This window comes from Cherax quadricarinatus, chromosome 68, assembly GCF_038502225.1.
Source record: "Cherax quadricarinatus isolate ZL_2023a chromosome 68, ASM3850222v1, whole genome shotgun sequence".
Classification (NCBI taxonomy): Eukaryota; Metazoa; Arthropoda; class Malacostraca; order Decapoda; family Parastacidae; genus Cherax; species Cherax quadricarinatus.
In genome coordinates, this window is record NC_091359.1 from 10,260,643 (window position 1) to 10,273,844 (window position 13,202).

The following is a 13,202-nucleotide window of genomic DNA, read 5'->3' on the forward strand; positions in this document are numbered from 1 at the left end:
TAACACTTATATGGATGCAGCAAGCACTCATGTTTACAACCAATAAACTAAGCTACAAGATTGACTGAAAGAAAGTACTCTCAAATTCTATAGGTCCATCCTCCTTCAGGGGATATGGGGTTGTGCCTTGATGCTGATGAAGAACATTTGATCCAGGGAATTGAGGCTACCCCTCCCTTCCTATGATCAAACCTGATTAACTTCCATTCTCAGGGCTAAGCATTTCCCTACTCTGATGATAATCAACAGTTTCTCAGCATCGGTAGTTACATACAAGTAACAGCTGTACTAACAAACTTCTCACTTCAAGCTGTTGCTGATAGCAAACTTCTCACTTTTAGCTTCTGTCAATATCAACCAAACTTCTCACTTTTAACTGATGTCAATATCAACAAAACTTCTTGCTTCTAGCTACTGTCAATTTCAGTCAAATTTCTCACCTCTAGCACGTCTGCTATCAACTCCTCCACCATCTGCTGGACAAGATTCCAGCAGTGATCATAAAAGACAGTATTAAGTTCTTGGCCATATCTGTGAAAACATGAAAAGATCCTTTGTTACATCACTCATATGGTATTCTAGAAATATAATTATTTAAAAATTACCTCTGAAGTTTGTTAGCAACCTCAAATATTTTTGTAGAATGCTGCAAGAGCAATATAAACTTAAAAGGATTTAGGTAAGAAATAGGTCAGCATGTTATTCCATTTTTGGACTATAAGAGATACAGGAATGACTTAAAAATATCCCAAATAAAATATAATGTATTATTAAAAAATAAGATCAGGGATTTTTTACTTTTAGAAATTATTGTATTGGCTGAGATAAAGAGATAAGAAACAAAGAGAAAATACTGAGAATGAGAATATATAAAGGTGTGTTGTAGCTCGACTGCTAGTACACTCAGCTCATACACTGAGGTTCGGGGGGTTGATCCCTGGTATAGGTGGAAACATTAGGATGTGTTTACTTAAGGCACCTGCTGCCCATGTTCACCTATCAATAAAATAGGTACCTGGGTGTTAGTCGACTGGTTTGGGTCGTATTCTGGGGACATAATTGACCTAATTTGCCCAAAATGCTCTGCATAACAAAGGGCTTTCTATATGGTAGTACTATGTCATTGATGTCAGCTAGGCCTATATACCTTGTACATGTACTTGTTGAAATAAATATTATTACTAGAATGAAGAATATACAATAAAAATTAAACTAGAAACCACTGGGCCCAAATGAGGCTGGGAAGGCTTGTATAAAATTATGCAAATTATATAAAATTATGTACCTTTTAAATGTGTAGAACTGTACATATTAGCATATTAATTCTGGTAATCTACATAAGTGACAGAGGCATGCTGTCTGCATCCTACACACGTGTTCTGAACATGTGAATGAACAGCAGGATGGTGGAGCAGCCTTACCTTGCCTTTGTTGTCCCAATACCATCCCTCTTCCTTCCCCATACATTCCACCTCCACAGTATGAAGCTTTGCCTACATATAGTGATGTTTTGCCAGATGAAGCCTCAGGTGGGTGAAACACTGTATTAATGAAGGTTTCTTATTTTGTTCTATGTGTCACTTTACCACTTCTTTTGGGCAACTTCATACCTCAGCCAACAGAACACAAGTGACTCACCTTATAAATACTTCCTTCATAGACTCAAAGATGGGTTCAAAGTCTTCTTTAATGGAGGTGAGGAACTCTCCTGGAACATTTCTGACTATGTTCATGACTTCCACTAGTTGATACTTCAAGTCAGTGAATACTGATGATGTCTGAGTGCTAGCCCTATAATAAATGATAAATTAAATCATGTAATTTACTGATATGACAATATTTCTAGATGTTTAAGTTTTAAAGTCTGTTGACTACACGTGGATCATTTAAGCTGTATTTTAAATATACACTAACATCAGTAATTTTAATCCCTAAAATAGATATCATAGTAAACTCAGTGTATGTGCACTGGGAGATAACCTCCGCATTTTTTTTTTCAATAAACCGGCCGTATCCCACCAAGGCAGGGTGGCCCAAAAAGAAAAACGAAAGTTTCTCTTTTTAACTTTAGTAATTTATACAAGAGAAGGGGTTACTAGCCCCTTACCCTCAGCATTTTAGTCGCCTCTTACAACAGGCATGGCTTACGGAGGAAGAATTCTGTTCCACTTCCCCATGGAGATAAGAGGAAATAAACAAGAACAAGAACTAGAAAGAAAATAGCAGAAAACCCAGAGGGGATATAGTGTTGGAGGGGTTGGTACTTTTGTTTAATAAATGTATGAAAGAGGGGAAGGTACCTAGGGATTGGCAGAGAGCATGTATAGTCCCTTTATATAAAGGGAAAGGGGACAAAAGAGATTGTAAAAATTATAGAGGAATAAGTTTACTGAGTGTATACCAGGAAAAGTATACGGTAGGGTTATAATTGAAAGAATTAGAGGTAAGACAGAATGTAGGATTGCGGATGAGCAGGGAGGCTTCAGAATGGGTAGGGGACGTGTAGATCAAGTGTTTACATTGAAGCATATATGTGAACAGTATTTAGATAAAGGTAGGGAAGTTTTTATTGCATTTATGGATTTAGAAAAGGCATATGATAGAGTGGATAGAGGAACAATGTGGCAGATGTTGCAAGTATATGGAATAGGTGGTAAGTTACTAAATGCTGTTAAGAGTTTTTATGAGTATAGTGAGGCTCAGGTTAGGGTGTGTAGAAGAGAGGGAGAATACTTCCCGGTAAAAGTAGGTCTTGGACAGGGATGTGTAATGTCACCATGGTTGTTTAATATATTTATAGATGGGGTTGTAAAAGAATTAAATGCTAGGGTGTTCGGGAGAGGGGTGGGGTTAAATTATGGGGAATCAAATTCAGAATGGGAATTGACACAGTTACTTTTTGCTGATGATACTGTGCTTATGGGAGATTCTAAAGAAAAATTGCAAAGGTTAGCGGATGAGTTTGAGAATGTGTGTAAAGGTAGAAAGATGAAAGTGAACATAGAAAAGAATAAGGTGATGAGGGTATCAAATGATTTAGATAAAGAAAAATTGGATATCAAATTGGGGAGGAGGAGTATGGAAGAAGTGAATGTTTTCAGATACTTGGGAGTTGACGTGTCGGCGGATGGATTTATGAAGGATGAGGTTAATCATAGAATTGATGAGGGAAAAAAAGTGAGTGGTGCATTGAGGTATATGTGGAGTCAAAAAACGTTATTTATGGAGGCAAAGAAGGGAATGTATGAAAGTATAGTAGTACCAACACTCTTATATGGATGTGAAGCTTGGGTGGTAAATGCAGCAGCGAGGAGACGGTTGGAGGCAGTGGAGATGTCCTGTCTAAGGGCAATGTGTGGTGTAAATGTTATGCAGAAAATTCGGAGTGTGGAAATTAGGAGAAGGTGTGGAGTTAATAAAAGCATTAGTCAGAGGGCAGAAGAGGGGTTGTTGAGGTGGTTTGGTCATTTAGAGAGAATGGATCAAAGTAGAATGACATGGAAAGCATATAAATCTATAGGGGAAGGAAGGAGGGGTAGGGGTCGTCCTCGAAAGGGTTGGAAAGAGGGGGTAAAGGAGGTTTTGTGGGCTAGGGGCTTGGACTTCCAGCAAGCGTGCATGAGTGTGTTAGATAGGAGTGAATGGAGACGAATGATACTTGGGACCTGATGATCTGTTGGAGTGTGAGCAGGGTAATATTTAGTGAAGGGATTCAGGGAAACTGGTTATTTTCATATAGTCAGACTTGAGTCCTGGAAATGGGAAGTACAATGCCTGCACTTTAAAAAACAGTGATAATGTGTGAGTGTGGTGAAAGTGTTGAATGATGATGAAAGTATTTTCTTTTTGGGGATTTTCTTTCTTTTTTGGGTCACCCTGCCTCGGTGGGAGACGGCCGACTTGTTGAAGAAGAAAAAAAAAAAAAAAAAAAAAAAAAAATGTGTAGTGTGACCTAAGTGTAAGTAGAAGTAGCAAGACGTACCGAAATCTTGCATGTTTATGAGACAGAAAAAAAGACACTAGCAATCCTACCATCATGTAAAACAATTACAGGCTTTCGTTTTACACTCACTTGGCAGAATGGTAGTACCTCCCTGGGCGGTTGCTGTCTACCAACCTACTACCTATAACCTCCGCATATATATTTTTATCATAATTATTAACACATTGGCCATTTCCCACCAAGGCAGGATGACCCCCCCAAAAAATTAACACTTTCATCATCACTCACTCCATCACTGTCTTGCCAGAGGCATGCCTACACTACAGTTCAAAAACTGCAACATATCTCCACCCCTCCTTCAGAGTGCAGGCAATGTACTTCCCACCTCCAGGATTCAAGTTCAGCTAACCAGTTTCCCTGAATCCCTTCATAAATGTTATTTGCTCACACTCCAACAGCATGTGAAGTCATGAAAATCATTTGTTCCACTTGCTCCTATCTAACATGTTCACACACGAGTGCTGTAAGTCTCAGCCCCTTGCACACAAAACCTCTTTACCCCCCCTCCAACCTTTCCTAGGACAACTCCTATCGTGCCTTCCTTCCACTACAGATTTATACACTTTTGATGAGTTTCAAGAGTTTCACTACTCTTGCAGCCTGGTCATGGCCCAGGCTCGTCTGGTGCTTGCCTGGTCAACCAGGCTGTTGCTGCTGGAGGCCCACTGCCCCACATATCCATCACGGCTTAGTTTATCTGGCACCTGGTGAAGATACTTGTTCAGTTTCCTCTTGAAGGCTTCTACACTTGTTCCAGCCGTGTTTCTGATATCTTCTGTAAGATGCTGAATAGTCTGGGACCCCAGATGTTGATACAGTATTGTCTTATTGTCCCCACAGCACTCCTGCTCCTCACTGGGTTTATTTTGCACTTCCTCCCATATCTCTCATTCCAGTATGTTGTTATGGCAGTGTGCAGATTTGGGACCAGGCACTAGAGCACTTTCCAGGTATATATTATCATGTATCTCTCTCTCCTCTGCTCCAATGAGTACATCTTCAAGACTTGAAGGCATTCCCAGTAATTTAGGCGCTTTACTGGGTCAATGTGAGCCATAAACGATCTCTGTATTTATTCCAGCTCTGATATTTCTTCTGCTTTGAATGGGGCCATCAGCACTGATCAACATTCTAAATGAGAGAGCACTAGTGATTTGAAGAGTGTCACCATCGGCATTATTTCCCTTGTTTTGTAAGTTCTCAATACCCACCCTGTCATCTTCCTGGCTGTCATGATCTTTGTCTTGTTATGGTCTTTAACAGAAAGGTCAGTTGACATAATTATTCCCAGGTTTTCTTATGTGTTCCTTTCATTCTATTTGGTGACCCTCTTGAGGTTTGTATTTAGTGTTCCTTTCGAGTTCTTTATTCTTTCCATACCTAAACAGCTGGAACTTATCACCACTGAACATCACGCTGTTCTCCACTGCCCACTGGAAAACCCTGCTTATGTCTTTCTGTAATTTTTCAGTGTCCTCTACCGTAGTGACTTTCATGCTTATTTTAGCGTCATCTGCAAATGATGATACAAAAGTGTGACAGATGTTTTTATTTATGTCTGCTGTGAGGATGAGAAACAGCAGAGGTGCCAGGACAGTACCTTGAGGCACTGAGCTTTTTACCTCACTGATGCTGGATTGGTTCTGTTTATTACTACTTTTTTGTGTTGTGTGTGTTAGGAACCCAAAATCTATCTGCCTACCTTCCCCATAATGCCCATGGCCCTCATTTTGTGCGCTATCACTCCATGATCGTTTTTGTCAAAAGCCTTTGTAAAATCTGTGTAAATCACATCTGCATTTTGGTCGTCTTCCAATGTCTCCGTAATTCTGTCATAATGGTTCAGCAGCTGTGACAGGCATGATGTATATATATGTGTACTGATAAATATACATCTCTCGGTGTATATACACTGATTCGACAACTGCTGTTTGGTTGGTTGGATTATTAGGTTTAAAGCCTATTGATTACATGAGGGTTATTAACCCCTTAACTGTCCAAACGTAGATCAATGTTCTTACTGCTAGCACTCCAAACGTAGATTACGTTTTATTTTCCTGCCTCCAAATTTGGCACGCTTGGCCTAAGATGCTTGGTCAGCACAGAATGGGTCTTAACCCTCGGTGTGCACTGTATTAAAAAAATCTGGGACCATTTAGTACCTTGTGAGAGCACCAGTTCAACTGAGCACCAGCTAGAGCAAACAGCGTAGCAAACACCAAGGATTCACTGATGTCATGTCGTAATAAGAGGAAAGTGTCATCTTGCCAGAATGCCCTATAACCTATGCCCTAAGTAAAAAGAAACAATTCTGGAACCGTAATTTCGGCAGGCTGGCTGGCTAGATGGCTGGCTGTCTCTATCTCCATCTGTCTGTCTGTATCTATCTTTATCTCTGTCTCTATCTCACAGGAACATATACGTAAATACAGTATAATTATACATAGTGTAAATTACCTAGGGTAACCCAAAAAATCCAGACAAAGTGCTATACTGTGCTTGTAGATAGTGAGCGTGTGTAATACCACCTGGTTCATAAGCAACTCTTTGAGGCAGATAGATACACAGACAGACAGACATGTTTATGTGTAGGAGTGAAAACAAATAAAGTGAAGGCTCATCAAATGTCACCACTGTCATTAGTGGAGAGATAAGATAAGATAACACTCATCAAATGTCACCACTGTCAGTAGTGGGGTGATAAGAAAAGATGACACTCATCATTGTCAGCAGTGGAACTTATTGTTATTATTATTATTATTTATTATTATTATTACTATATACTCTCATGTATCCAAAACATTGCTGGGACCTATAAATACTATGTATATACAGTGGACCCCCGCATAACGATCACCTCCCAATGCGACCAATTATGTAAGTGTATTTATGTAAGTGCGTTTGTACGTGTATGTTTGAGGGTCTGAAATGGACTAATCTACTTCACAATATTCCTTATGGGAACAAATTCGGTCAGTACTGGCACCTGAACATACTTCTGGAATGAAAAAATATCGTTAACCGGGAGTCCACTGTATTTTAGACAATAGTATGTGACTAAGATAGGTGAAAATGTTCACCTGTCATGGCGTTTATGACTATTGAGCACTATTTCAGTACCTAATATTAGTGTCAGAACAAAGATTAACTATAAAATCACAAGAACTACTACAAATTGTCATTATCAGAACATAAAAATTATACAAATTAAAAAAAAAAAAAAAAAAAAGTATATCGGCAACACATCTGCAAGTGGCAACACTTCATTTTGCTGTCATGTGAGTGACAAGTGCTGACTTTGTGGCCTTATATCTCTAAGTACTGACTCTTAGAATGTTTTTTACATTACTTTATGTAAAAAAAAGTCCTCTTCATTAATTTTTTTTTTTTTTTTAAATATTCGGAGCACTGGGCGAGAGAACGTAGATCTACGTTTGGACAGTTCAGGGGTTAAAGCTGAATTATGAAAAGAAATATATACTATTTTATACTCTGTCTTTTTTGTGATAACTTGCATAAGCAGATTACATGTGGTATAACCAAAGATGTAAGCTATCATACTTGCAAAAGTACAGATTTTATAACCTCAACATACAATATACTTACGTTTCCCACCATGAAACCAATTGGTCATAAAGAGGCGTAAGTTTATTCACAGCAGATTCCCATTCCACTTCAAAACTCTCAATCATTCTATCAAATTGCTGTCTTATGGAAGATGCTATGACTTGCAAGAACGCTTCCAACTTCTCATATCTGTAAGATAAATTTATGTATATCTCTTCACACCATAATACGTATAGGTTAATTATCAAATGATTATTTCAACAGCAGTACTTTCTTTTTCCTCTACCTCTATGTATCAAGTTACTTCTATACAGTAGGATCACCATTTCCATGGGTCTGGTTTCCACAGTTTCAGTTATCTGTGGTTTACCCTGACCCAAAAATAACCCTTAGTTTTGTTAAATAATGACACCAAATTGTAAAATTGTGATGAAGACAGTTCTTCAAAGCATAAGAGAAGTAATGAAGTGCTTCCCATCAGTAAAAAGTGCTAATTCTCGACTTATTGTGCATAATTTATCAATTAAATTTTATCCTAAGTATGTAAACGAAAAATTACTTAAATGTAGGGTTTGCTACTATCCGTGGTTTCAGGTATCCACAGTAGGTCCTGGAATGTATCCCTTGCAGATACAGGGATTCTACTGTACTTAGACAAGGATTGAACATACAGAATAGTTATTATTGGGGTTTCAAGGAGGGGAGAGGAGGGGGTGAGTTGATACCTATTAAGGGCTCTTGATGCAAGGAATTAATATGACATTATCACTGAAAGTATTTAGCAGTTTTTCAGCTACTGTATTTTTTAAAGTTTACCATTATCAAATACTGACAAAAAATCTTGTAATAATAATTAAGAAATATGACTAAAAAGTAAAATAAAAAAGAAGCAAATATTTTCCTGACAATGGACATGAGTCAGTCTGCCTTCAGATTAATGAGCTAATTTTTTACTTAGTCATTTTGATTAATAATTTCAACATATATTTAAGATGAATTATTAGCTGCAAATGTGGCCATTTACTTGGGATAACTGCATGAGTTTATTAATAAAAAAAAAACATAGACTTGCATCCAGACATAAATCACATACATAATTAGAGCATCACGACATATTGCTTGCACAGACCAGAGTCGGTGGGTTTGTGTGTTCCTATAGTCCATGAGGGGAGTTGCTAAGCGAATCTTTATGGATTTATTGCATCGGAAATTGACGGTAGCGTCAGACATTTATCCAAACATTAAGTGGTCAATCACATTTAAGAGATCTGAAATATTTAAACTGAAGTTGATCTTGGATTAGATTACAGGTTTATAGAGGAAAGATGAATGGAGTTTGTGTTGCTAAACTTAGGAAACCAATAACAGATGACTACAAATGGGTATCCTACAGGATATGCAGAAAATGGTAATTTACCAATTTACAAAGAGGGAGACAGGCCCTTAGCTTCAAATTATAGATGAATCAGTGTAGCCTATTGTGGGAAACATGACAGAATCAATAATTGCTGATGTAATTCAAAAACCCTTTGAAAGATACAATTTAATTAACCCTTTCAGGGTTTTCGATGTATTAGTATGGTCTACATATGAAAGAATGAGTCTATGTGGTCAGTGTGCGCAGTATAAAAAAATCCTGCAGCACACAGTGCGCAATGAGAAAAAAAACTTTGACCGTGTTTTTGGATTAAAACAGCGACTTTGCACTGTATTTTTGTATGGTATTTTTGGTTGTGTTCTAGTTTTCCTGGTCTCATTTTATAGAATGGAAGACATATTACAGAAACTGAGATGATTTTAACTGGTTTCACAAGGAAAAGTACCTTGAAATTGAGCTCCAAGTAGCAGAAATGTTTGATTTTTACCAAAGTTCAAAAGTAAACAAATCATGCCAAGCGTCCAATACACATCAACTGGTGAGTCTAATAATCTTTCACAAGTGCGCTGATATTATTTATACCATTTCTACACTAATGCAGAAGTCTGCATAACAGTAAATCTTCTATTTTTCTGTAAGAATAAAAATTCAAAGTGGAAAGCAAAAGAAATATAAAAGGGGCCTGGAGACATGACTAATGAACAAAGAACTTGTTATTTTAGTGCCAGGAATGTCTTTCTTGTTTATTCTGGACCCTATTTGGAAACTGGCATTTTCTGAAATTTGTGTGAAATTGGCAAAATTGCCAATTTCTAACCACTTTATTGGATAGTTGAAATTGGTAAATGGGTGGTTTTTTGTACTCATTCGACAGGAAATATGGAGTTCTAACGAAATAAATATGATTTTTGTCGACTAGTACATAGGAATTGGCCAAAAATAGGGCTCAAAGTGGGCAGAATCGCCGATGTTTATGCATTGGCGAGACCGCTAACTTCATAAGAGCATAATTCCATAAGTTTTCCTTTAAATTTCATACTTTTGGTGTCATTATGATTGGGAAAAGATTCTCTATCATTTCATAATTTTTTTTTTTTTTTTTTTCCGAAAAATTTTTGACCCTGAGAACAAGTTTAGGAGAGGGCCTCTCGACCCTGAAAGAGTTAATGAATTTTAGTATGATTTTACAAACGGGTATTCTTGCCTTACAAATTTACTGACCTTTTCCATTAAGGTATTCAAGGTGGTAAACCAAGATAAATATATTGTGCATTAAAACTTCAGTAAGGGCCTTTGATAAAGCTTGACAAAGAAGACTGTTGAAGAGATAAGTGGCTCATGGTTAAGGAGAAATTATGTCCTGGGATTGAGGTATGACTGACATAAAGGCTACAAAGAGTGCATTGCATATGTGGGAAGAAATCATAACGAGAACCCGTTACAAATGGTGTGCCACAAGGGTCGGTATTGGAGCCCCTGTTGTTTACACTCTGTATAAATGACATAGATGATAGAATAAATAGCGACATAAGTATACCAATTACACTAAAATAGGCTGTCATAATTTCTGATGATGACACTGGGGTGACTTAGAAAAGTTAACGTTGGGATCAGACATGTAAGTGGCAGATGCAGTTCACTGTGGACATATGAAAGATTCTAATTCCAGGAAAACAACTATTTTATTTATAAATTAAATTATGTAGATCTTAGTTTATCTGAATGCTAGCAGAATTTAAAACAAAGACAACAGTGCATGATTGTTCACAATAAAGCTAACAGGATTCTTGGCTTAATATCAAGAAGTATAAATAATACTACAAGTCTAAGGTTATAAGTACTTCAACTTTATATATCTTGGGACAGCTTCATTCAGAGTGAGCTGATCAGTTCTGGTCTCCATATTACAGAATGGACATTAATGCACTGTATGAGAAACCTTCCCTATGAAGATAAGCAGAAGGCATTGAATTTGCACTCTGGGAAGATGATGAATTATGGGGGATATGATTGAAGTATAAGAATGAAAAACAGGAATAAGTAAAGAGGAAATTAATAACATGTTGAAAGTATCTAACCCAGTCATGACTTGCAGCAATGGATTCAAGATGGACACATTTAGATATAGAGGGGATGTAGGGTATTGGTTTAGTGACAAGTGTTGTACATGAGTGAAACAAACTTCCGGGTTGCTTCATGTAAGTGGGAACTTTGGGCAACTTCAAATATTTATTGGACAGGCATATGAGTGGGTTTAGTTTGGGTGTGAGTTCAACCAGCCTAATGTAGGTCAAAAGGCTTACTACAGTGTTCTTTCATTCCTATATTCTTAAAGACTAACAGTAGATGCTACTTCAGGTAAACACTTATGTTGGACTTAAACTACAGTGGGTGTCGAAGTTAACATGTGTATATCGTATTCATGGAAAGCAGGGGGTTGGTAATAACATATCACTACAAGCTGGCATGGTGCCAGATAAGTGGAAGATGGAAAATGTGATACCTATTTTCAAAGCAGGTGACAGGTCCTTAGCTTCAAAACTACAGACCAATAAGCCTAACTTCCATAGTGGGAAAATTTATGGAATCAATAATTGCCGAGGCAATTTGTAGCCATCTTGAAAAGTATAAATTAATCAACGAATCTCAGCACGGTTTTACAAATTCTTGCCTTATGAATTTATTAACTTTTTTCACTAAGGTATTTGAGGAGGTAGATCATGGTAATGAATATGATATTGTGTATATGGACTTCAGTAAGGCTTTTGGTAGAGTCCCACATCAGAGACTATTGAGGAAAATTAAGGAACACGGAATAGGAGGAGAGATTTTTTTCCTGGATAGAGGAATGGTTGACAAATAGGCAGCAGAGAGTTTGCATAAATGAGGAGAAATCAGAGTGGGGAAGCGTCACGAGCGGTGTTCACAGGGGTCAGTGTTGGGCCCCTTGTTGTTCACAATCTACATAAATGACATAGATGAGGGAATAAATAGCAACATAAGCAAGTTTGCCAATGACACCAAAATGGACCATCTAATTCATTCTGACAAGGACATTAGGGCACTCCCGGAAGATTTGAATAGACCGATGCAGTGGTCAGAGAAGTGGCAGATGCAGTTTAATAAAATGGACCATCTAATTCATTCTGACAAGGACATTAGGGCACTCCCGGAAGATTTGAATAGACCGATGCAGTGGTCAGAGAAGTGGCAGATGCAGTTTAATATAAACAAATGCAAAGTTCTAAACACTAGACAGGAAAAATAACCATGCCACATATAAACTAAATAATGTAGATCTTAATATTACTGATTGCAAAAATTATTTGGGAATTCTGGTTATCAGTAATCTAAAACCAAGACAACAGTGCATAAGTGTTCGCAATAAAGCAAACAGAATCCTTGGCTTCATATCATGAAGCATAAATAATAGGAGTCTTCAGGTTCTTCAACTCTATATATCCTTGGTTAGGCCTCATCTAGATTATACTGCATAGTTTTGGTCACCGTATTACAGAATGTATATAAATGCACTGAAAAACGTACAAAGGAGGATGGCAAAGTTGATCCCATGTATCAGAATCTTCCCTATGAGGATAGACTGAGGGCCCTGAATCTGCACTCTCTAGAAAGGTGTAGAATTAGGGGGGATATGAGTGTGGTGTATAAATGGAAGACAGGAATAAATAAAGGGGATGTAAATAGCGTGCTAAAAATATCTAGCCTGGACAGGACTCGCAGCAATGGCTTTAAGCTGGAAAAATTCAGATTCAGGAAGGATACAGGAAAGCATTGGTTTGATAATAGAGTTGTCTATGAGTGGAACAAACTCCCCAGTACAGTTATAGAGCCTAAAATGTTGTGTAGTTTTAAAAATAGGTTAGATAAATAAATGAGTGGGTGTGGGTGGGTGTAAGCTGGACCTGACTAGCTTGTGCTACTGGGTCAGATGCCGTATTCCTTCCCTAGGTGAATGTGACCTGACCTGACTAGGCTGGGGCATTGGCTTAAGCTGGTAGGAGACTTGGACCTGCCTCGCATGGGCCAGTAGGCCTGCTGCAGTGTTCCTTCTTTATGTTCTTATGACCTCAGAGGTTTAGAGGTCTCAAAATGAAGCAGCTCAGTCCTTTTTATGTTAATGGCCATTAAAACCGAGGATCCCCTAGAGAGAATAAGTCACAATATTTGACTGTTGGGTTGCTCCAGATTAATTCTGCATTAAAAGTAGATAACTGCTATAGACAATAACAGTTA

At 37.8% G+C, this 13,202-nt stretch overlaps 1 protein-coding gene across 2 annotated transcripts in view; it reads right to left on the reverse strand.

Moving 5' to 3' along the window:
* LOC128697761 (uncharacterized) overlaps nt 1-13,202 on the reverse strand; it is a 201,383-nt gene that overhangs the window by 68,277 nt on the left and 119,904 nt on the right. For both annotated transcript variants that reach the window (XM_070099669.1, XM_070099668.1), the window contains exons 30-32: nt 7,610-7,759; nt 1,639-1,791; nt 441-531 (exon numbers count right to left, since the gene is read on the reverse strand). In XM_070099669.1, the coding sequence (XP_069955770.1) occupies nt 441-531; nt 1,639-1,791; nt 7,610-7,759 (394 nt within the window). The remainder of the gene's footprint in view (nt 1-440; nt 532-1,638; nt 1,792-7,609; nt 7,760-13,202) is intronic.